This window comes from Mirounga leonina, unplaced genomic scaffold (assembly GCF_011800145.1).
Source record: "Mirounga leonina isolate KUSES-001 unplaced genomic scaffold, KU_Mleo_1.0 Mir_125, whole genome shotgun sequence".
Classification (NCBI taxonomy): Eukaryota; Metazoa; Chordata; class Mammalia; order Carnivora; family Phocidae; genus Mirounga; species Mirounga leonina.
Window position 1 is genome coordinate 23,705,283 of NW_023270305.1, and position 25,274 is coordinate 23,730,556.

Genomic DNA, 25,274 nt, shown 5'->3' on the forward strand with positions numbered 1-25,274 from the left:
ACATTTTAGAATGCACCTAAACTGTCTGGCACATAATTTACAAGAAATCTTTAAAAGCACTAGTATTGAGGAAGACGGGAAGACCAAAGAAAAGAAAAAAATTAACAAAAGGGCTAAGGGACATGGTAAGGTCACAGTGCTTTCAACTTGTAACTCGAAACACATTTACTAATTTTTAAATGAAAACAGGAGGCGGCAAAAGATTTATTATACAAATTAGGCCCCAAAAGTTTTGTTTTAAAATTTTAAACCAATACAGCTAATTATACGTCGCATCCTCTCCTTTAATGGAAGGGGAAAAGGGAGGAAGAGAGACTCAGTATGAATTTTTAAACATTCTTTTGATCCTAATACATGAATACATTACAGAATAAAGACAAAAAATATATAGAATTTTATTATACTGACACAACCATTCTCAACATTGTATTCTATCCTACGCATTTAGTTTTTAGGTATAAACTTACTGTATGTTGAACTTAGCGACACATCTTTTTAATATGAGCAGTTTCTATATAATCTTTATAATCCCACACACACCACTAAAGAAATAAACAGAGAAAGGTTCTATACATGCAATATTTTGAAGCAAAACTCCTCTTTGGAGGCTATTCAAGGTTCTTTCAGCTTCAACAGTAGCCACCTCTTATTCAAGAGCATTTCATACAATTAAAACTCCTATTCCACATATTTATGCCAATTAAACTTTTAATTATACACTAATTTGTTCCAATTATTTCATGACTTTTTTTTTTTAAGATTTTATTTATTTGACAGAGAGAGACACAGTGAGAGAGGGAACGGAACACAAGCAGGGGGAGTGGGAGAGGGAGAAGCAGGCTTCCTGCTGAGTGGGGAGCCCGATGTGGGGGCTCGATCCCAGGATCCTGGGATCATGACCTGAGCTGAAGGCAGACGCTGAATGACTGAGCCACCCAGGAGCCCCTATTTCATGACTTTTTCATCCACAAAACTACCAATCCTGGGGGTAGAATGATGTACTATGCAAATTATGAATTACATTCATATATAAAACACTCTACCATATATCTACCTGTATATCAAAAAGTATACAGGCTAAAAATGTACAGCCACTCAAAAGTGATTCAAATAACTCACCAACTTCAACAAATAGTCCTATTTCTTTAATGCCCAACATCTGGGTCATGGTCATAATTAACATCAAAATATCAACACAGTTATTATTTCTCTAAAGTTTCCACCAGTATTTGCTCATCAACTTGTTTTCTAATATTGCTTCAGTATTTCTTCACTTTAAGGAAATAACTTTAAAAGCCCAATATAAAAAAACAGAAGAAAAAATAAGCCAGAAATAACCATCTCTTTCTAACTCCATGGGATAATGCAACCCATAGAGTTAGTCTAGTGCCAACATGTCAAGTCTAAATAAGGTCTAAGGGTCTGCTTCAATATATAAAGCTCCAGACAAACTTCATTTCCAATATCCACTTGAAATGACAAGAAGTGATACAGTCATCTTAATGACACTTTAAGAAATGGACTTTCTCCTGCCCGTGTAGATTGCCAATAACAATATGTAACTGTGGTTTCTGAGGTACATAAGTTGAGGATAACAGGTGTCCCAAGTCATCCACCTCTCAATAAGGTCATCAAGGAAAATAAAATAAAATTAAAAAAAGAAAAAAGATGCCATGATGGAAGGTGTTACCTAACACTACTACTCCTTTGAAGCAACGATTCCTGCCAGACATCTCTGATTACTCCCTCACCATCTAGTTATGCATCCTTTCAAAACTCAGAACCCCACATAAATTTTTGTAAAATTGAAACAATCAATCTCAGCAAATATACTGAAATTTCTCTGCTGTTTCTATATTTTGAGTTAGTCTGTGTCTCTGATGCCTATAACCAAAACCCCAAACGTATTCACCAAGGAAAAAATAATAAAATCAACTCCAGGCTACCCATACTAAGAAGAGAACAACAGCCGGGCATACTCCAAAAATAATTCAGAAAGAATTTTTGAGTGTCTATTTTTGGCAGCAGATTCACTTTTCTGATTATGTTTTCACTTAAGTCAATATCCTTAAGCATACACCAGCTGTGGGAAGAGAAAGGAGGAGCCTGAGTGAATACTAAACACAAAAATAAAACAAACTAGGATAAAACACTGACTGCTCATGGTCTGCATAAGAACTCAGCAACACACACCTAAGCAAATAATGCCTATCCTTAATCTACCCACTGTTATTTGCCTATTAATTCTTAAATATTCCAAAATAAACAACAAAAAATCAGTTTTTAAGTACCACTACTTAAAACTCTGAAGACGAAGGGTGTTATCAACTCATTCAAACATTAAAACAGTGCTTAACAAGGAATCATGGACTCATTTGAAAATCAGATGAAAGATGCCATAATCTATTTTACATAAAACCTGGCTGAGGAGTGTGAGGTGATCATGGATCCAAAAAATACATCCATGCATCATCCCAGAAGGTTAAAAATAAGAGGCTTAAAAGAAATACAGAGGTTCTAAAGAAATAGTCACAGGCAAGCAATATATACTATGGTTAAACATCAAGGCTTTTACCATACTGTTCTCAATCTGCATGAAGTCCCTATGAGCCTTACCATATTGTCCCAAATTTCTCCAGAGCCTCCACAAGGTCTGCTTCCACCACAGATTCACAGAGTCCTCGAACATGGACAACAGGTGAAACAGAAACTTTATGATGACTTCCACCTGCCTCCTAGCAAAAGAAAATAATTTCTAGTTAAAAACTTTAGAAGTCTAAATTGCATCTTTAGTAAATTCAATTCTGCATTAAAAAGCAAACATTAAAAAAAAAAAAAATCCAAACCAAATTGCATTCACAAGTTAGCAAAAGGACCTGAGAATAAAATCATCAATTAAATGTTTGGCATGAACATTTTGATTTCTCAAAAGGGAGTATTCTCTCTTAAAAAGAAGTACAACATTAAGTTAATAACTTATTTCAACTTCAATAAAATCTCAGAAACAAATTCAGCAGATACAGAGTATGCTATGACTGGAATTATATTTTATATTCATAATTTCATAGTTTCACCTCCATAAAATAAAAATCTCAAGTAGTCCAAATGAACAAAAAGTCCCAATTTAAAATGTTTAATATAAAGATTGTAAACTTTATTTATATCCTCCTTTGCCCTTGTTTAATTGGTTATCTAGTCCCACTATAATTTGAAGCTTTTTTTTTTTTTAAGATTTTATTTGTTTATTTGAGAGACAGACAGATAGTGAGAGAGAGCAGAGCAGGGAGGAGAGGGAGAAGCAGTTCCCTGCGAGGAGGGAGCCCGACATGGGAAAGCACTACACTTGACAGCTTAAATTTATACAAGGTACCATCTCTATTGATGAACAAGTAACACTCAAAAATGCAAGCCTTCCAGGGCTTTTACGGAGTACTGTGTATCTCTGAGTACTCCTAGAAGGCAGTTTTAATATAAGTATATGGACTACATATGAGAATTACTTTGAAAATGAAAATAGGTCTCTCATTTACTTATTCAACTTCTATTAAGACAAAAATCTGTATTTACAACTAGCTACTGGGCATCTCTCTTATTTCACTTCAGAAATGACTTCCACATACGATCCATATACACACACCAAAAAAATCTATTAAATGAAAGGTTTTTTCCTCCTACAGACAGACAAAAAGCACCAATATTTTACCTTTAAAACTTAATCATTTTAAGAAAGTTAAATCTCTTTATGACTATTTTAAAAGACTCACCAATTTCTCTTTACTATAAAGACTATTAGAAAAATATAACAGTCCTGTGCCCTGCCAATAAAAAAATTACATCATGGCTTAAAGAAAAGAGCTGGAAAAAAAAAAAAAAGAAAAGAAAAGAGCTGATTTAAATATGTAAAGCAACCATGGGACGACTATTCTCTTACACTACTGTCAAATTCAACAAATAAATTCAGTCCTCTGCAAATACTAATTCAATAGGTGGAATTTCATTTGAATTGCTTATGCTGAGTCTTTTCTATGGTCAAGCAGATATTCATTAAATGCCACTAAGTTTGAAATGAATCATTCTGATTGTACACTATGTAACCAAACACTCTATTAACAACCTTAACAAATGAGACTCTACCTAAGTGAAACTCAACAACCAAATGTGCATTATCATTAAGCTACTAAATATAACTGGACAACAATGCAGGAAAAGAGCTCTAAATCACACCTGAAAACTTAATTCCGAACACATATTTAAACAAGTTTTACTCTAAAAACAATGAGACAACAATAAACTTCAAGAAATAAGTCATCTCAGTTGATCCTTAGAAATCAGCTGGTGAAGGTAAATGTGCAGAAGAAAACTACATTGGCCAAGACTCTTCAAAAAGTTAGTATAAAAAAAGTGGAAGATTTTAGATTAAGACTAAAGAGAGACAACAACCAAAGGCATTACTTGAGTCTTTATTTTATAATAGATAAAAACTGCTATAAAAGACATCTTAGGGACAACTGGAGAAATTTAAATACAGACAGGATATTATATTATGTAACAGAACTATTTATTGTCTTAGGTACCATTATGATAATGGTAATGTTTATGTGAAAAGAATATCCTTATTCTTAGGAAAGCTGGGATATTTAGGGATGGATTGTTACAGTGTGTACAAGTTACTTTCACAGTTTAGGGGGAAAAAATGTATATAAATATAGATATACACATATGGAGATAAAATCCCAAATGGCAAAATGTTAAAAACTGCTGAATCTAGGTGAAGGGCATATGTAATTGAATATTTCACATAATAAAAAGTTGGGAAATTATTTTACTATATAATATTTAAGGCCTACAATAAGGTATGAAGAACAGTATAAACAGTCATTAACTCACCACCCAGTTTAATAAATAAAACACTACCAATCAGCTGAATATATCTCCTACCTCCCTTCCCATCGTGGATAACCACTATCTTGAATACAACGCTAAAAAATATGACTATTTTTCAAATTGGTCTTCTCACAAAGAAATGGATTATAGGACCAATTTTTTAAAATCCCTCAAAAATATCTGATATTAATATATTATTATTTAATTTTATTTCCTAAATGGAACAGTTCAAGACTTAAGTCATTCTTCAGAAGCTAGAAGCTATTAAATGCAAGCAACATGGTACTTAGGGGAAGATACAATTATCTCAACTTCAAGGCAGAGAACATATCCTATTCCCCTTGTATTTTCCTAATTCCCACTCGGTGAATATGCCATTCATGAGTTTATCTACCTTGATATTTCTCTAATCTTTATATTATGTCCCCTTTTCCTGAACTTAAAAATTTTTTATCCCTTCTAAGTAAAAAAAGAAAAAAATCCTAGGGTTGTTTCCAAATATAAATCTAATATATTAGTGATATCTTTTCAAACAATATTTTTACCACCCCTTTTGCCCCCAATATTAAAAGTTTTGGGGTTTTTTTTGTTTGTTTGTTTGTAGAGAGAAAGAGTGAGTGTGCACAAGGAGGGGAAGGGAGGTAGAGGAAAAGGGAGAGAGAATCTTAATTTAAGCATGCTCCATGCTCAGGGCAGAGCCCAACGTTGGGGTTCAATCGTGACCTGAGGCAAAATCAAGAGTCAGATACTTAACCAACTGAGCCGCCCTGGCGCCCCCTAAAATTTTTCTCAAATCAGTATTTTCTTATCTCTACCTATGCTACATACTGGTGGTAAGAAATCTGAAATCATCTGTACTTCTTTTACTTACCCTAAAATTACCTCTTTAAAGCATCATCCAATTCCTAAATTGGTGACTAAATAAGTATTATTTACCCCATCCATGTATTAACACTTTGATCATGTCTTCGCCAGTTCAAAAAGTTTTTTTTAATCCTTTCTCATACAGAAGCCCAAAGTCCTTCCATTTCAAATATTTAGTTATCTAGGCTCCCTCCTGATCTATTTATACTGATTACTTATCAGACTAAAAACAATATTCCAAGTGAGCACTTAGCAAATGAAGGCATGCCTTCACTTTTACATATACTTTTTTTCTTTTTTAATTACTCTATCCCTTCTTTAGGCAAACTTTGTCAACTATAATGGAGGCATTATTTGGTCCCCTTTGCAGGCTATAGACCAGTCTAGTCATAATCATTCCAAACTCCCAGCCCCTTAAAGGCTATCTCAAGGACCAACTCTAATAATACCAACTTTAAGTGCTAATTTTGACTATTGCTGATTGAAGACCACACTCTTCTGAAGAGAAGGGAAGCTCAAGAGAGTATAAATGAAGATTCTGAGAGGAATAAGGGCCCATTAGATAAAGAAGATGTGGTGTATACACACACACACACACACACACACAATGGAATATTATGCAGCCATCAAAAAATGAAATCCTGCCATTTGCAATGACATGGGTGGAACTAGAGGGTATTATGCTAAGCAAATTAAGTCAATCAGAGAAAGACAATTATCATGTGATCTCACTGATATAAGGAATTTGAGAAACAAGGCAAAGGATCATAGGGGAAGGGAGGGAAAAATGAAACAAGATGAAACCGGAGGAGGAGACGAACCATAAGAGACTCTTAATCTCAGGAAACAAACTGAGGGTTGCTGGAGTGGAGGGGAGTTGGAGGGATGGGGTGGCTGGGTGATGGACATTGGGGAGGGTATGTGCTATGGTGAGCCTGTGAATTGTGTTAAGACTGATGAATCAGAGACCTGTACCCCTGAAATAATGCATGCTAATAAAAAGAAAAAAAAAAGGGCCCATTAATGTCTCTTCACATAGTAAAGCAACAACTGTAAACCAGTAAAGGCCAGGCACAATGTCCTTATTAGGCTTTTCTGTTTTCCCGACATCTCTATACACAACACATGCTTAATAGCACAACACATGCTCAAGAGCAAATGAACAGCCTTCTTCTGCCCTCTTACAATTACAGGATTAAAAAAGACCAACCTCAAATTCAATAATTCATACCCCAACACCAGACACAGAACCAATGCCAAGTGATTATCCAGCTTCTCCTTACACACCTCCAATGACAAGAAACATACTACTCATGAGACAGTCCATTATATTTTTAGAAAATTCTTCATAATATGCACCCAAATCTGTCTCTCTGTAGTTTTGTACCCAAAATGGCCTTTGAAGTCAGACCAGCATTTGAATCTTTGGACACTTACTGGCTCACTGATCTTAGGCTAATTACCTTTTCAAGCCTTGGTTTCACTATTAAAAAAAAAAAATCCGTATCATGTAAGGTTGCAGTAAATAAGTGGAACAATAAATATAAAATGTCTAGCACAGTGCAAGATGTAGTTATTTAGCAAGGGTTCAAGAAATATTAAATGGTGCCCCCTGCCCTTATCTACATTTCCCTCTTCTAATGATAACCCTCCAATTATTTGTAATGATTACTCAAACCATACCTAAATATACCCTTCAGGCTAAATAGCCCCAGATTCTTCTGTCATTCCTCTTATAATGTGATTTCAAGTGTCTTTTCCATTCTGGTAATCATTCTCTGGATGCATTAGAATTTATCAACATTAAAAAAAAAAGAATTGGGGCGCCTGGGTGGCTCAGTCTGTTGAGCGACTGCCTTCGGCTCAGGTCACGATCCCGGAGTCCCGGGATCGAGTCCCGCATCGGGCTCCCTGCTCGGCGGGGAGTCTGCTTCTCCCTCTGACCCTCCCCCCTCTCATGTGCTCTCTCTCTCTCATTCTCTCTGTCAAATAATAAATAAAAATCTTTAAAAAAAAAAAAAAAAAGAATTTATCAACACTATACCAAGAAATGAGTACAGTATTTCTAGAGATTTAAGGTTATCCCTTTTATTTGGGTTGTTCATACAAATGAAGAAAAAAGGTGTTTTAAGGGACAGCTGCGAATATTTTTTAACTCACACTATGCTTAGAGTGTTACAATTTTTCTTATTAAACAATCATATCTCTTTACTTCTTCTACTTTTTTTTTTTTTTAGAGAGGGAGAAAGGGGGGCGGGGAGAGAATCTTAAGCAGGCTTCATGCCCAGCATGGAGCCCAACATGGGCTCGATCCCACCACCCTGAGATGATGACCTGAGCCAAAATCAAGAGTTGGACACTTAACCAACTGAGTCACCCAGGCACCCGTTTCTTTTTTTTTTCCTAAAGAAACAATACAGCAGATCCAAAATACGGGAAACCCTTTAATTTTCTTATTTAAAGTTTTTAGATACACTTGATCACATAACAGAGCGAAGATTAAAAAGAACAGCCATATGATTCAAATAACTTTTTAAAAAACCTTTGCTCTTGGGGCTCCTGGGTGTTAAGCATCTGCCTTCGGCTCGGGTCATGATCCCAGAGTCCCGGGATCAAGCCCCGCATCGGACTCCCTGCTCAGTGGGGAGTCTGCTTCTCCCTCTGACCCTCCCCCCTTCCATGCTCTCTCTCTCTCTCAAATAAATAAAATCTTTAAAAAAAAACTTTTTTTAAATTAAAAAAAATTTTTTTAATTAAAAAAAAAAAAAAAACCTTTGCTTTTTTGCTCATGTAGTAGAAATTATTTGGTTTTGCCTACCCAGAACCCCTTTCCCTTCTCCTGATTAAACACATACACACATACACACACGCACCTGGAACTCTGTTACTCCACTGGTATTCTCAATCACACAGTCATGCCTGACCAATTTCAGAGGTAGCCCAGTGATTAGTTGCAGGGAGAGAGAAGATAAAAAGTGTTGATCAGAAGGGATACATACGGACACTGGGGAGAACGGTGTTCTCCACTTGCTAGCTGTAAGAATGTAAGTCTAGGGGCGCCTGGATGGCTCAGTCGTTAAGCGTCTGCCTTTAGCTCAGGTCATGATCCCCAGGGAATGGGATCAAGCCCCGCATCAGGCTCCCCGCTCCTCGGGAAGCCTGCTTCTCCCTCTCCCACTCCCCCTGCTTGTGTTCCCTCTCTCGCTGTGTCTCTGTCAGATAAATAAACAAAAATCTTAAAAAAAAAAAAAAAAAAAAAAGAATGTAAGTCTAGCTTTATAACTACAGAGAGGAAATAGAGCATACAGAATCAAGTCTCAATGACATCATCTAAATCCCTAGATCCAGCCATGCCTGAAACCACTGCCACAATTTGGCTTTCTCAGTTACATGGGCCAATAAACTCCCTACCTCTGCCAACTTTTTGTTTTGCTTAAGCTCACCTGAATTGTTGCTGTCGCTGCAAGTACAAGCTTTGAAAGTTGTATTCAATTCATAGAGGCAAAAAAAAGCACTAAATGACGTAGAATCACAGATTTTTAGATACGGAATTTTTTTTAAACTTTTATATCTCCATCACTGAGAACAGCACCTAGCACACAAAAAGGGCTCAAGTATTGTTTTTTGATGAGTGAAGAGATCACAGTGATCATCTAATCCAACCTTCTCATGTGATCGCCGAGTTCCAGAGAGGTTAAGTCACAAAATATGTTGGTAGCAGATCCAAGACACCTGCCTTGGTTGGGCTTACGGCTCTATTAGCAGCTCTTTTCACTGTATGTACTAACACAAAGAAATACAGTGACTTGTTAAAACCGAAAGATAGTAAAACCTATTACTTTTCACTTCTTTCCTAATGCCAAGCCAAAAAATCCTCACTCTATTGCAACAGCTTAGCTAAAGGAGACAGAAAACGTTATTGCTATAGAAGCCTCGAGACGCTGGCACTTACCTCCAGGGCACACATCCTTTAACTTTTTTATTGCCCAGGGTGTAGTTACTATGCTCACTGTCAGCCTCTTAACTTTTTCCTGTGGGAGTTAAGCTAACAAAGTGACCTCATCTCATCTCCCATCCCATAGTCATCCAATAAGCCATCATAATATCCCTATGCATCTCTGTAATTCAGACCCTAAAAGTATAGAAGTGTATCTTAAATTCAAACTAGATTTTCTACCTAATACATACCATTAGAAAATCCTAGGATCTACACTTTTATCTTGGCATTTTGCCATCTTGTGAGTCTATTTATTAAAAGTTGAGAAACTTAAATTTTCACCTCATCAGCAAACAAACCACTTTAACAACCTGATTTGCCTGCTTACTCACTGGCAGAATAGAATAAAAGAAAAACTTGAAAGTCTCCAAAATGAATTAGCACTCCATAAATCTTTATTGATACCGGTCTTTATAAAAGCAGATCTTTTCTATGTAACCTCCCGATTTAATTCCTCAATTGGTTTTGCCAAGTAAAACCCTAATATTTGGAAGTCAAGCTGCTTTCTTAAAAATAAGCAGATACAGAAATTTACCATTAATATGATCTTGAAGGTCCTGCTAAATTTAAGAACACCACTCACTCTATGAGAATAAACTGTATAATACATAGCACAAACCTCCATAATCCAGCTTTGTTCAACAATGCAGCCCAGTGAATCTGAAACACTCTAGGAATTTTTGATCTTCAAATTAAGTGCCAGAAGCCATAAATTTGAAGTGTCTTATTTCTCATATCCAACCTGCTAATGCATTTCTTTTTTTCTAACTCATTTCTCTATACACCTTAACACATCATTATCATTCACAATGATCAACTCATCTTTAAACAGGGGCATTTGTAAAAACACTACTTTTCTTTTTTTAAAAGATTGATTTATTTGACAGAGAGCACGTAAGAGGAGCGGAGCAGAGGGAGAGGGACAAATAGCCTCTAAGCGCAGAGCCTGAGTTGGGGCTCTATCTCACGACCCTGAGATCAGGACCTGAGCCGAAATCAAGAGTCAGATGCTTAACTGACTGAGCCATCCAGGCACCCCAACACTGCTCTTCTTAAATACTCACTTTCCTCTTTAAATCTAATACATTATTAAAGCACTAGTGGAAACTTAATTATCTAAAGCTAAATAATATAAATTTTTGAAGTCTTACTTTGCACCTTACAAACCTCCAACTGGAGTTGAAAAGATTGCTTATCATTGTACCTAATCTGCATTTACTGTTAACAGTTTGACCACAAGGTATTTCTTCCCTGGCTGGACTGGAGGACAACTGAGGTTGAGCCAAACTCATTTCGGTTAGATGAATTACCATATTTCTGGCTGATGACGCACTAGACATTAAACTTCTATCCAGGGAATGCCTATCCTAATAAAATTTTATTATGTACAGGTTTCCATAGTTGCAATAATTTCAAAATAGTACCAAAATTTACATGAATAAAAAGGTTTAAAACAGGAAAAATAAACCTTCATTAGATTTCACAGTGCAGTATTGGTTCTACAGTTAAATAAAAGCAGTTCACTCTCTCCTAAGAAACAAAACAACAGTAAAATAAACAAAAATTAGAATTTATAACTCAATCTGCATATAGTAGTTTCTGCTTGGGTAATTTAAAAGCTGCATTACAGTAATCACTGAACTACAACTTCAGGTATGGAAAGGTTCAACTTTTATATTTTACAGACTAAGCGAACTCAAGAGTAGTAGTTAACGGACTTTCCCTAAGGCACATATTGTATGTTAGCTAAGACTTCTGACTCTCCCCAAGCCCTGCCCAGTGCTATTTCCACTGCCAGATACAATTCACTCTGGATATATTAATTATGTATTATTTTCTTCCCAACATCCAAAATAATACTATTGCCTTAATATCTAATCTATTATTCAAAAAAATTTTTTTCATAAAAAGATTAAAGTATCTTTTCAAGACACTTAAGGGAAGACATTTCATGCTACTACACAAAAAACTTAGAGGACTTTTGGCAAAAGAAATACACTGATCCATTGGCTCCATCTAAAATATCAGTTACAATATTCCTGCTTCCAAATTCCACAGTGGAATTGGCTTTGAACTGAAACTTTAAGAAAACATGCATTTCTTTTATTCACATGCCCAAGCTACATTTTGAATATTCCAAATACCTAGGCACAAAAATCAAAAGCCATATCTAGCCATAAGGAAACATTTATTTTTTTTTTTAAAAGATCTTATTTGACAGAGAGAGAGACAGTGAGAGAGGGAACACAAGCAGGGGGAGTGGGAGAGGGAGAAGCAGGCCTCCCGCCGAGCAGGGAGCCCTTGTGGGGCTCCATCCCAGGACCCTGGGACCATGACCTGAGCTGAAGGCAGACGCTTAACGACTGAGTCACCTAGGCGCCCCCATAAGGAAACATTTTTTAGAGGAAGAAGAAGTTCCTTTATTCTAATGTGTTGAAACCTACCTATGTGTCACTGTTTCATATTTGGAAACTCTTAACACTGGGGACTACTGACCTGAATTTTTTACATAAAAATTCAAACAACAGCTAAAAGACTTATAATTTGCCTCTTAATACTTTTATTAAACATTCTAAGTAGAATATACGTGTACAATTTCTTAAACTTCAGGTAAAGCTTCCTTTCAAAAAATCACAATTAAAATGTGATAAATGTTTAAAGGTCATCTAAGCCATTAAGACATCTTAAGTGCACCAAAAAAGGGCAAAAACTTTTGCTTTGCTTTGTTTCCTTAAAGTCTCTATGCAACTGAAGCTGAGTTACTACTACTTGCTGTGGATAAGACGATTTTCACATTCCTTCTGCCTCCAGCTCACATTTCTGATAAGAGCAACAAGAATGCAGGAATGTGTGTTTAATGCAGTTCCGAGTTCAGTTTCTCCTTCCGTGGGGCAAATTTGGAATAAAGGGTCAATGAACAGCTGATACGATTTTAAGATTCGTTTTATTTGAAAATAAGGCTGGTGTTAACACCTACCAACACTTTTTTTTTTTTTAATCGAAGAGCTAAAATCTGTACTGAGCAATAATCATAAAACTGGGTAGCAAAGCAGGCACGCCATGCCTTCCAAGAGTAAAAATTCTGAAATTAAACCTTCAGGGGAACTAGGGTGTGAGCGCCAGAGCGCAATTTGTCATTCGGTTACGGCTCTGCTCAGGACCCAGACGAAGAGAGACCCCGGGGGAACCCACGCAACCATCCTGTGACCGAGACGGGCGCGCGGACGCTGCGGCCACAGGGGCAGAAGGGAGAGAGAGGGTCGCCACGACGCCGGCCAGCCGCCGGAGGAGTTAAACTAACAAAGAGCTAATCGCGCACCAAAGCCCCCCGAGCGGAAGCAAAGCCGCCCCGCCGCCCCCGCCCGGCTACCCTCCCCAAGTTCAGGGCCGGCAGACAACTCGCACGCGGGGCCTGCAGCCAGGCCGGAGCCGGGTTCGCGGTCGGGATGCGGGAACCAGGTAGGGCAAAGAATAAAAGCCCTAAAGAGAGGAGCCGGCGCTTCCCGACCGGGTCAGCGCAGCAGCAGAGGGAAACTGGGCGCGCGGAAGGCCCCGGGGCCGAGTCCCCGCCGCTGGGCCCTGCTTTCCCGAGGAGCCGCCAGGCACAGGGGACGGGGCGCCGCGCTTTGTTACCGGCTGTGAGAAGCTCCGGCCGCCGCCGCCGCCATCGCCCCCGCCCCGGGGCGTCGCTTCCCGGCGGTTCTCGCCTTCCTCGGCCGAGTAGTCGATCTCCCCCTCCTCGGTCTTGAGGCGCTTGGCCTGGCTCTCGTACTCGCGGTCCTCCTCGTACGTCTCCCTGGGAGAGGATGAGGAGGAGGACATGGCGGCGGCCGGAGGGACCGGCGGGCTAGCGGGTGGGGGTGGCGGCGGGGCGCGGGCCTCGGACGCCGCCGGCCAGTCCCCGCCACTGGCCGAGTCTCTTCAGCGAAGGTCTGCGCTGCCGGGCCGGCCTCGGGGGCCGGGCGTCCAGGAGCCGGGTGGGTCGCAGGGAGCGGGCGAGATGAGGGGGGGCGCCCCGGGAGGAGGCTCCGGAGCGGCCGCTCCCCTTTATTACGGAGCCAACATTCAGCCTCTCCCTCCTCCTCCGTCTCCGCTCCCAGCTCGGGGGAGCGAATCTAAGGATGGGGACGCGACCGTGGCTTCCGGTCTTCCCTCCTCCCCTAATCCGCTCCCCGCCGCCCAGGCCGAGCCTCCGCCCCCGCCTTAGCAGCCGCCGCGCAGGATCGAATCCAGCCGCAGCCCGCGGGAAGCGCCCCTCAGCCTGGGTCCTGCTCCCTATTGGCAGGGGGAAAAGTCGACCAGGCTTCCAATTGGCCGGAAGGACTGTTCGTCAAGGGCCGCCCGGCTCGGCCTCGCCCCCCTCCCTGCGCCTTGTGAATTCGCCGCTGGCCTGCGAGTCCCGAGCGCACAACGCTCGCAGCGCGCTGCCCGGGAGCCGTTGCTGCCCGGCGGCCGTTAGCGCTGTTGGACTCAGCCGAAGGCAGGCGCGGAGTGAACCCCCGCGGGCGGTGAGGCGTGCAGTGGAGCCAGGGCTGCGGGTGTTAACCGCCCTCCCGCTAATTTAAATGCTTTTTATTACTTCTCTTCAGAAGAGGACGAGGAAAACCTCTAAAATCCCTGCAGATAGACCTCGTACAGCCCTTAGAACTACAGAGGCTAAGCGGAGAAAAGGGTTTGGAACCATGAAAGTAGCCTTCTCCCTATGTTGTGTTCAAAATCTGATGAAAGTGGGTGCACTGTCTTCCCGCCCCTAACTAGATTTTCGAGAACAGCAGTCAAGATGTACATTTCGCAAGGTGCAAGTCTGAAGAAGACGCTGCACGGGGGTGAATGTCAGTTTAATCAGTTAGCACCCATTTGTCATCTAGACCCCTCTTTCCTGACAGTTATAGGGGACTGGTGTGTTTAAGTTCCTGCTCCAGTTAAATGTGTTTTAAATCTTCCATATAATACGTCATCCTTCATCCCAACCCTTTTCTTTCGGGATGATCTCTTTATTTCACATTATCGTTTATTTTTGAAAGATAAAAAGCCTAACAAAATTCTGTTTGTCCTTCGGACCACAACTCACTTCCTCCGTGGAGCCCTGAGGACTCTTCCAAGCTTCTAGCTGCTTTCTCTTTTTCCAGCAGGGCCCTTTATACTTACCTCTTAGGGTGTTCTGTTTTAAAGGCTAGAAACGCTTGAAGACGAACTGTGCTCTTTTTCACCTTTGCAAATCCAGTTCCTGTGCAGATCCCTGGCACAAGTTAGATACTCACTTGAGTGGGCTGAGGTCCTTGGGAAATAAAAGTCCAGTATCTTTCAGGAAAGAAACTAGCAAATCTAACACAACCTAACTACCCTCTGTGACTTACCCCTTGGAGGACTGCGTTGGATCAAGATGCCTTACGAGTTTCCACTGTCCTTATCCCTCAGATGCTCCTCTAAATGTGGCTTTTTCCTAACTGTGTATGTGGACGGTTTCCTCCTCCCGCCTCGTTCTCCCTCATTTCCAAAGTTATTTCTTCCCCAAAAGCCGTTTTTATTTATTGCTGGCAGTGCTTTAACATACACTATTTTGTACTTTGTAATTTACACTGCCTGTCATTTGGGGGGGGGGGGGAATTGCAAGCTTTTCACAGCACCATAGAGCTTATAATCAAATTTGTGTGCAGCTGCAAGTGTACGCTGACAAAATAGAACTAAAAAAATTTTAGGAATTTATTTTTTAAATTAAGATAGAATGGAAGTGGACAAAAGAAATATCCAAGAGGATGGGGCGCCTGGGTGGCTCAGTTGGTCAAGCGGCTGCCTTCGGCTCAGGTCATGATCCCAGGCTCACATCAGGCCTCACATCAGGCTCCCTACTCAGCGGGGAGCCTGCTTCTTCCCTGCCTGCGGTTCCCCCTGCTTGTGCTTGCTCTCTGTCTCTAGCTCTCTCTAGCTCTCTCTGTGTCAAATAAATAAAATCTTTAAAAAAAAAAAAAAAAGAAAAAAAGAAAAGAAAAACATCCAAGAGGGAGCTGCAGTGCCAGCTACATGAGGAAATATTACTGGCAGAGCATTGGGAAGAATGAGAAGAGCCAGAAGGAAGGCCTTATCCAAACTTTCCAAATATTTTATAGTGATGGTGAAAATATTAAATTCTCAAAGGCTACCTCCAACTCCTAGATTATACCAGGTTAAAATGGGATTCTCACATTAATCCATAAGGAAACCAAGCCTTGCCAAACATTGTTGCTATACTCAGTGTTTACTAACAGAAGGCAGGTAATTTTTTTTTAAGATTTTATTGATTTATTTAACAGAGAGAGACACAGCGAGAGAGGGAACACAAGCAGGGGGAGTGGGAGAGGGAGAAGGAGAAGCAGGCTTCCCGCTGAACAGGGAGCCCGATGCGGGGCTCGATCCCAGGACCCTGGGATCATGACCTGAGCCGAAGGCAGACGCTTAACGACTGAGCCACCCAGGCGCCCCAGGTAATTTTGATAAATAGAATTTAAGTTTAAATTCTAAATACTAAGTATCAGCATGAAACTTAGTTCTTTTTTGGAATAGCTCCAACTGTTCAATAAAAAAACTGAAGAAGTAAAGCATAGAAAGCATGTTTAAAGGACACAGATCAGTAGGTTGACCATGGGTTATCTGTGAGCTTGTTGCTGATAAGTTGTTCAGTGACAATAAGTCCTTTGATAAGGAAAATGATAGCTAGCTCATCACTCTACCATGAGAAGAGCTAAAGGAGGGCATAAATTATACTCTGCATGATTTAACTTAGATGGGATAAAGAAATTATACACCACCCAGTAGCGAGAAATGCCTAAGAAACCCAGAAACAGCTCCTAAATGCCACGACCATCTGGAATTTCTGTTGCACTGCATATAGCCTCAGGCCTTTGGCTGATTGTCTGGATGCTTGATTGGATTGGCTGCTCTTGATTAGGCTAAGAAATGGCCATGAACTACCATTGCCACAACTCAAAAGTGGATTCAGGGGCTCTACTAGAGTGGGAGACAGGTCCAGAGCAGCCCTAGGGAAATTGATAGTCAAGGTCCTTTATAATCTAACCCTCAGTTTCCCTTTAGTTTTAAATCTCAGGGCCAACTCTGTTAATTTATAAGATAGTGTGCTAGGTGATGAAGGGACCAGAAAACTGTAAGAGATGGTCCCTGCCTTCTCAAAGTTTGCAATCAAGTTGAGGAAACAAGGCACATATAATATACATGTAATAATAACAGCCATTTACAGTGTGCCAGGCACTGTGCTAACCGTTATACGGGTCTGTCAGCAAATTCTGACAGAAGCCCTCTAATAGGTGTTATTGTTACTATGCCCATTGTACAGTTAAAAGAAACAATCCAGGGGCGCCTGGGTGGCTCAGTCATTAGGCGTCTGCCTTCGGCTCAGGTCATGATCCCAGGGTCCTGGGATCGAGCCCCTCATCGGGCTCCCTGCTCCGCGGGAAGCCTGCTTCTCCCTCTCCCACTCCCCCTGCTTGTGTTCCCTCTCTCGCTGTGTCTCTCTCTGTCAAATAAATAAAATCTTAAAAAAAAAAAAGAAAGAAAGAAAGAAACAATCCAGGAAGGGTTAAGGGACCTGCCCTAGAGACAAAGTAAACCAGAGTCAGAATTAGAATCCAAGCTATCTGATTCCAGAGCCAGTACTCTTCATCAAGAAGAATGATTTAATTATTGTTTTATTTTTACTGCCATGAACACAGATCTTAAAGTCACTTATCATGATACCAGTTTATTCCGTAATTTCTACCAGGGCTATGCAGCTGTAATTCTAGAAAGGAGTGAATAGATTATAGTTTTCACCATTTTTGTTGATACAAGGAAATTTAATTAGCTTCCATAAGAAATTACAAATTAAGCTGTTTTCATGTTCATTTTTAAATTTAATTTCTATAGAAAAGGCTCAGAAATCATGAGAGAAGTGTCTCTATTTTGTGATGGATACATAATTTGAACAACTGGAGATACAAATTATGAACTTTTCATACCCAAACTCAATTTCCAATATTGCGGCTATTTCACTGAATATACAAAACGTTGTTTCCTGCCTCAGCTCTTGCAAAATCAGGTAAATAAAACCCTTATGCACACCATGCTCTTGAGCCACATTTCCAAAGGATTGAAACCATAGAGGTATATTTTAATTAAGACCTGTTTTAACACCAACAAAGTCCATTCAGGGACAAATCAATTAGTTCCTATGCAACTTTGTCAAATCCAGAGTGTATTTGTGATGATACCACTTCTGTGTTTGACAGAGATCCCCAAGAAAGGGCACTGTGGTGCTGTACCCAAGCTAGCCCTTTTAATTTGATCTACATTGGGTTTGTTATGGTGAAAAGAAGCCACTGGTTCCAAGAGGATGCACCCTGTAGGAAGTGCCCTGAGCACTATTCGCTTGCTGTGTAGTCAAGTGTAACCACAGTGGTATTCTTTTTCAGGTACTATCATCATGCACATCTGCTTTGGGGCTAGAACTGCCACCATGTTTGGCCTCTTTAAAAAAATAACAATTTGTGATAAATCAGCAAAAATAAAATAGATTTACCTTAGAGGACTAGCTCATCTACCAAATAATGACAGGTAAAATTCAGATTCTTATTATCGGTGATAGCCACTTAGTCTTAGAAATAATACTTAAATTATTTCCACTTCGCTCTAACTCCTGTGAATTGAGAGTGTTTTAGACATCTTTAAAAATAATTTTAATAAGCAAAAAGAGTAAAACCATAGCATTTCTATCCCCAGATGAGAGTAAATAGAATTTATCAAAGTAAATTCACCTTACATATGAAAATATAGTGAAACAAAATTAACAAGTAGTTGCTCACACTTACAAAACGGTACTAAGTGCTACCAATGATTCCCAATTGTGTAGAACGTAAAATAACTGGGAATGATCAGTAGTACTTAATACCTTTTTATTGTTAAGTATGAGGTCTCGGTTCTTCTTTTCTTTTTTAATTTGAGAAAAATAAAAATTTCTTGGAAACACCCCACTTCATCCCATCAAGGAAGTTTCTTTGGTAAGCAAGTTACTAATTCACCCATTCTTTCCCGATCTTTTATGCTGGGACAACTTTAAAAATGACAAGGAATACTAAGATAAAGATAAACTAGGTTTTTTAGGCCTCCTTTTTTTTTTTTTTTTTTTTAACCTTTCCTATCTTTAGCTTTCTTGGCCTGGCAATGTCTTTTCATTCTGAATATGTTAGGGGACATTTGAATCAAAAGGAATGGATTTTTAACAGAATTGTATAATTGTTTCTCTTGATATAATGTACGGTCCCAAACCATTGTGGCACTTTCCCCACCATCACCCCTATGACCAGAAGATCAATAGACTACCTGTATTTTAAGACAAGGACAGTGTTTTGCCCATGCATCCTAACCACATGTCAGCTCTTGAGTTTGGCTAGACCTGTGCCATCCAATGCAATGGCCACTAGTCACGCATGGCTATTTACATTTAAATTAGTTAGAAATAAAAGAAAATGCAAAATTCTATTTCTGAGTTGCACGAGTCGCATTTTAAGTGACCAGTAGTCACATGTAGAAGCAGCTGCTGCTTTGGACATGCTGGACTGGACTGTAGCCTAGAGAATGGCTGTATTTCTTTCATCTTTGTGTCTTCATCACCTACAACATTGTACATAGTAGCCACTGATGAGACATTCGTTGGTCTGAATTAAGCTCCTCTTTCTCGTAGCTCAAGAAAAAGAAGCCCATAAAACATGTAAGCTTTGCAAGTTATGTCTATGTTTTTGTCTCAAAGATTGATCTGCAATTTGATTTGCTCCTCACCCATACTTGAAATGAGATCATTTAAAAGATGTAATTACATTTTTCAACCAAGCTCATTTTGTACACTGGATGTACCAAAATGTGTATGATTTAAATTTGTCAATCAACCAATTGTATTAAATGAGGCACATCTAATGAAAGATTTCCTATTTTGAATATTTTTCAAAAGTGAAAATTCCTTTCACAAAGTAGTCATTCTCTGATTTACCTTTAAGAATGCCATTACATGGGGGCACCTGGGTGGCTCAGTTGTTAAGCATCTGCCTTCAGCCCAGGTCGTGATCCCAGGGTCCTGGGATTGAGTCCAGTATCGGGATCCTTGCTCAGCAGGGAGCCTGCTTCTCCCTCTCCCACTCCCCCTGCTGTGTTCCCTCTCTCGCTTGTGTCTCTCTCTCTGTCAAGTAAGAAATAAAATCTTAAAAAAAAGAAAAAAAAGAATGCCATTACATGAACATCAGAATTTGCACTGAATTGAAAATTAGGCAAATAAAAATAGTATTCTTTAAAGGTGCTATCATAAGCATCCAATGTTAAAAGTTTGTAGGATAAATTTACTATTATTACTAATTATAAATAAATAACCAGCACTGCATAGAACTTTACTATATACAAAGTAGTTTCACATACATTGCCTTATATGATTTTCACAGAAACTTTATGAGGTAGACAGGGCAAGTCCTTACTGTCTCCATTTGGTCATGTTCAGAAAAACTAATATTTTGTCTCTAAATTCCCATCTTCTTTCCAGTATACCAATGAGGACATAGGAACTATTTATGGTGATTAGATTGGAGTTGGAACTTTAATTTTTCTGCCCTATTTGGATGGAACTACTTTCTTAGGAATATGATTTTTAATTATATATAAATACATAACATATACTATATATAAACACCTGTTCAGAGAAGACCCTCAATAAATATTTGCTAAATAAATCAGTGATTACATGCATCGTCCTGAAAACAGAGCTGACTATATCAGTCAAAGTTCAGTTGCAGAGAACAGAATTCATTCCAGTAAGTTTAAGCCAAAAGTATTAAAATACTTAAAGAATAATTGAGAGTATTAATGAGATGATTCTCTTTCTTTCTCTCTCTCTTCTTTTTTAGGGAGAGCGAGCAAGTTGTGGGGGAGGAGCAGAGGGAGAGAGAAGGAGAATCTTGAGCAGGTTGCACGCGCAGCGTGGAGCCCAATGAGAAGCTTGATCCCACGACCCTGAGATCATGACCTGAGCCGAAATCCAGAGTTGGATGCTTAACTGACTGAGCCATCCAGGCGCCCCCAATTTTGCATCTCTAAAATTTTAGAGCCACCCAAATGATGCTGATGCTGCTGATATGAAGACTACATTTTGAATACCAGAGTTTTAGATAAGTCTTCTCCAACCAGGCCACCCAATGAATGGAGTGTGCCAAGGCAATGATTCCCTTAAACCCTTGGGACAGTTAGGTGAGGCAGGTGCATGCAGAGCCTCTAGGTCAGTTGGCCCCAGCTCCCATCAGTGTGTCATACAAGTACTAATATTTTCCACCTGTGCTGTGATGTGGGAAGCATTGTGCTCTTTGCATAAATATATCCGTCATTGAGTCTTTGTCAAGTATTGGCCAATATGTGTACTCTCTTTTGGAATCTTTTATTAGTAGCAAAAAATTTTTTTAAATGTTAACTATTCTTGCAACAAACGTAGAGAACTAAAGATAGCTTGGGATGCCTGGGTGGCTCAGTTGGTTGAGCATCCGACTCTTGATTTTGGCTCAGGCCATGATCTCAGGGTCCGGGGATCAAGCCTAACATCAGGCTCTGCACTCAGCATGGAGTCTGCTTGAGATTCCCTCTCTCTCTGCCCCTCTCCCTGCTCACTCTCTCTCTAAAAATAAGTAAATAAATCTTAAAAAAAAAAGTGAGAAGTAAGATAGCTATAATCAACTTACATATCACCAAGTCAACTCTTATAATTAAGATTTACAGTGAGAAAAGATAGTAGTGAGGGACCTGGGTGGCTCAGTTGGTTAAGAGTCCGACTCTTGATTTTGGCTCACATTATGATCTCAGGGTCATGAGATGGGGCCCTACATTGGGCTCTGAGCTGGGCATGGAGCTTGCTTAAGATTCTCTCTCCCTCTTCCCCTGCTCTGCCTCCACCCCCCATGCACATGTACAGTCTCTCTCGCTCTAAAAAAAAAGAAAAAAGAAAAAAGATCTAAGATGGCTTCAGCTCTTCTGCCAATGACATCAAAATGACCATAGGAAGGGAGAAGAGAGAAAGTCCATCTGCTTGATTGTTTCTATAGTGTGCAATGCTTTTTTGCAGAAAAGAAGTGGAAATTTACAAAAACAATATTTAGAATTGTTTCTTCCTGAATACCAATATATACATCTGCAATTTAAAGTTGGGTTGTTTTTTTTTTTTTTTGGTTCTACAGACAGTAAGGTGTCTGTAGTGTTTAAAACACTAGTCGTTTTAAATTAGGTGAGGCAATAGTTCTACCTAGACAAATTGAGTTCTTGTCACAAGCAGCAACATTTCCACCACTCCTTATATCCCTTCTCTGCCCCCAACTTCCCATCCTTATCAACCAGCTAGAAGTGGAACACTAAGGGTGTATTTTGTTGGGTAAGAAAAAGAGAGAATTTTGCAGCCATAGCCTTACATGGAGAGCAGCCCTGTGTGCCCTATGGTGTAGGGTTCTGAATGGTCAGTAGCACCATGGCTATTATATGTCCAGGGAAGGGAGGTAAAGAACTGAGATCACCAAAGATAAATTTCACCCACTTCACAACTTTAAAAGATTAAGTCTGCCCAGTGTTGTTGTGGGGAAGGACAATTGCCAATCACCTCCAGATTACCAAGCTCCAGCCTTACAGATTCAGATAAAAGAGAGAAAAGAATGTGTTAAAGAAGATAAATGATCTTGGAGTGGTGGCTGGCTCAGTCAGTAGAGCATGTGACTCTGGATCTCAGGGTCATGAGTTCAAGCCCCACACTGGGCACAGAGCCTACTTTAAAAAAAAAAAAAGACATAATCTAGAAATGAAAATGGGTTGAAGCATCAGGTCTGTATTGACTGCTATTTACTTTATCCCTGGTATTTTGAAGGGATCTAGTTATAACATGCCAGACATTACAATTCAATACTGAGACAGATTCAATGATTCACAATCCAGTTGACATCATTGCCACATTGTGAAAGAATTGATTCTCACTCTTTTTTTTATAAAGATTTTATTTATTTATTTGACAGAGAGACACAGTGAGAGAGGGAACACAAGCAGGGGGAGCGGGAGAGGGAGAAGCAGGCCTCCCGCTGAGCAGGGAGCTTGACGCTGGGCTCCATCCCAAGACCCTGAGATCATGACCTAAGCCGAAGGCAGACGCTTAATGACTGAGCCACCCAGGCGCCCCCTTACTGTTTTTTTTTTTTTTTCAAAGATTTTATTTATTTGAGAGAGAAAGAGAGAGAGCACTTGAGCAGGGGGAGGGGCAGAGGGAGAGAATCCCAAGCAGACTCTGCACCAAGCCCGGAGCCCGAATGCGGCTGGATCCCACAACCCTGAGATCACGACCTGAGCCAAACCAAAGAGTTGGACACTCAACCAAATGAGCCACCTGGTGCCCAATTCTTACTTCTAGACACCCACAGCTATATCACCTCTCTTCTGCATTTTCAGTTGGTCTTACAGCCACCTGACTAAAAACTACATTCCCATTCCCCCTTGCAGCTAGGTGTGGCCATGTGACAAAGTTCTTGCCAATGGAATAGGAGTAGAAGGATGGTGGAATTGCTGCATCATTGCTTAGAAAGAAATTGTTTGCCCTCCATGTTCTCTCTTTCCCTTCCCACATGCGGGAGAACACAGGTGGGACTGAATCAGCTTCCACCGTACAGAACACTGTAAGAGAAGGCAGGGCAACAAGGTCCCTCGGTGATTTTTATGGAGTAGAGCCACTTCCCCAGCCTGAGCCACGTACTTCCAGACTGTTACATGAGAAAGGCAAACTTCCATTTTGCTTGTGTGCCTTATTTGGGGATCTCTTGGTAATGGCAGTTTCTAGTCTAGACCTAACAGATCTATGTCAGACCCCCCAGGGAGGGAAAACAGGATTCCTGGAAACCGCAGCTTGAAAGAATACATATTCTTTTATACTTTTCAATTTTGTGCCATATACACATATTCCCTAGTTATTAAAAATTCATCAATCAATTCATTAATTTGTTAGTACCTTTGTATCCCAGTTAAATTAAACAAAACTAGTATTATCTTACAAGAGAGTGTTTTTTCGTCCTGGCTGAGAGAAAGAGGCATGTTGTTTGTCCCTAGATCTTCAATATCTTGGCTTCTACCACCAACTTTAGCAGATACTCCTAGAAGAATGTGATAGTGGGAGCAACAATCTAAATCATTAAGTATGGTGATAACTAAGAACCAAATGCCACATGAGTACTAATGGTTTCATGGGAACACAATACTTTCTGTGCTGTCATCTCTTTCCCTCCCCCACTTTGCTCATTTGTTTTGTTTCTTAAATACCACACATCAGTGAAATCATATGGTATTTGTCGTTCTTGACTGATTTCGCTTAGCATTATACTCCCTACCTCCATCCACGCCATTACAAAGGCAAGAGATAATTTTTACCTTCCCACTATAGTCATATCATCAAAAGAAACTTTATTTAGATGATTGCAAAATCATTTTTAAGGAGGCCAAATTGATATATGATTCAGATGGGGAAGAAGGACACAATGACCCATTAATAGTGGACATGATTCTCATTCTGCAGAATGCTTCCAGGAGCTAGCCCACATTCAGAATTACCGCTGATTTCTGGAGAAACTTTGTACAAGGAAAAAAATGAATTCAGAATTATTTCATCACTGATTCCCATGATTTGAGTAAGAACTTAATGTTATGTTTGGCTTCAATGGGAAAGTTACTGAAAATATTTTGGCAGTGCCCAATGTTATAAAAAAAATGTATTGGGGATTACAGCAGCATCTAACATTTGCAGAATACTTTACAGCACTCCTTCTCTTATATAATGGATGTGAGCACAAGAAATAGAACCTCACTTGTGAACATGTGCTGAGTAATAGGGCACGTGTATAATATAGGACAAAGTGTAGGCTACTCTAACACTGTAAGATTGGGAAAAGAAAAACACCATTGTCAACATTGATATAGCCATTCTGTTCCTTGCTCCATTAGTACAGATGATTAGAAATGATTTTTTAATGTCTCAATGAAACTGTTCTGAAAAGCAATCTGTCTGAGAGGCAGGTGATCAGGTGGACTTAAGCCTTGGCGGAGGGGGGATGTGAATGATTGACACACACCTTCTCCTGGTCTGGGGCATATATTTGAATCTGTAAACAAATGCAGGGGTGTTTGACTCTTAGTGAGTTATATTCAGAGATTTGGGGAATTTGGAGGCTGAGAAAGAAAGGAAGAGAAGATTGGGAGCAAGAATCTGGGAGAGCAGAGTGGAAGGTATGGCTTCTCACCACTCCACTTCTACTCCATCCCAACACACTGGGGCCTGTGAACTCGTTAGGTCCTTGCGAAAAGAAGTGTTAGAATCAGAAACTGAAACTTTCTCATAATACTTTGTTGGACTAGGCACATATAGTGCTGTTTTGAGACCTAAGTAAGAAAGGACAGAGTGGGATGGGTCGTTGTCTTAATTGCGGGGTGGGTGGAGAAAATCACGCCTACCATGTGCCTC

General features: G+C 39.9%; 1 protein-coding gene across 2 annotated transcripts in view; it reads right to left on the bottom strand.

The window, feature by feature from the left end:
- HNRNPLL (heterogeneous nuclear ribonucleoprotein L like) overlaps positions 1 to 13,905 on the bottom strand; it is a 36,851-nt gene extending 22,946 nt beyond the window's left edge. Inside the window, exons 1-2 of one of the 2 annotated variants that reach the window (XM_035000947.1) lie at positions 13,379 to 13,905; positions 2,617 to 2,735 (exon numbers count right to left, since the gene is read on the bottom strand). In XM_035000947.1, the coding sequence (XP_034856838.1) occupies positions 2,617 to 2,735; positions 13,379 to 13,567 (308 nt within the window). In that variant the 5' untranslated portion in view covers positions 13,568 to 13,905. The remainder of the gene's footprint in view (positions 1 to 2,616; positions 2,736 to 13,378) is intronic. The other variant, XM_035000946.1, reaches the window with a different exon arrangement.
- Positions 13,906 to 25,274: the final 11,369 nt, after the last annotated feature.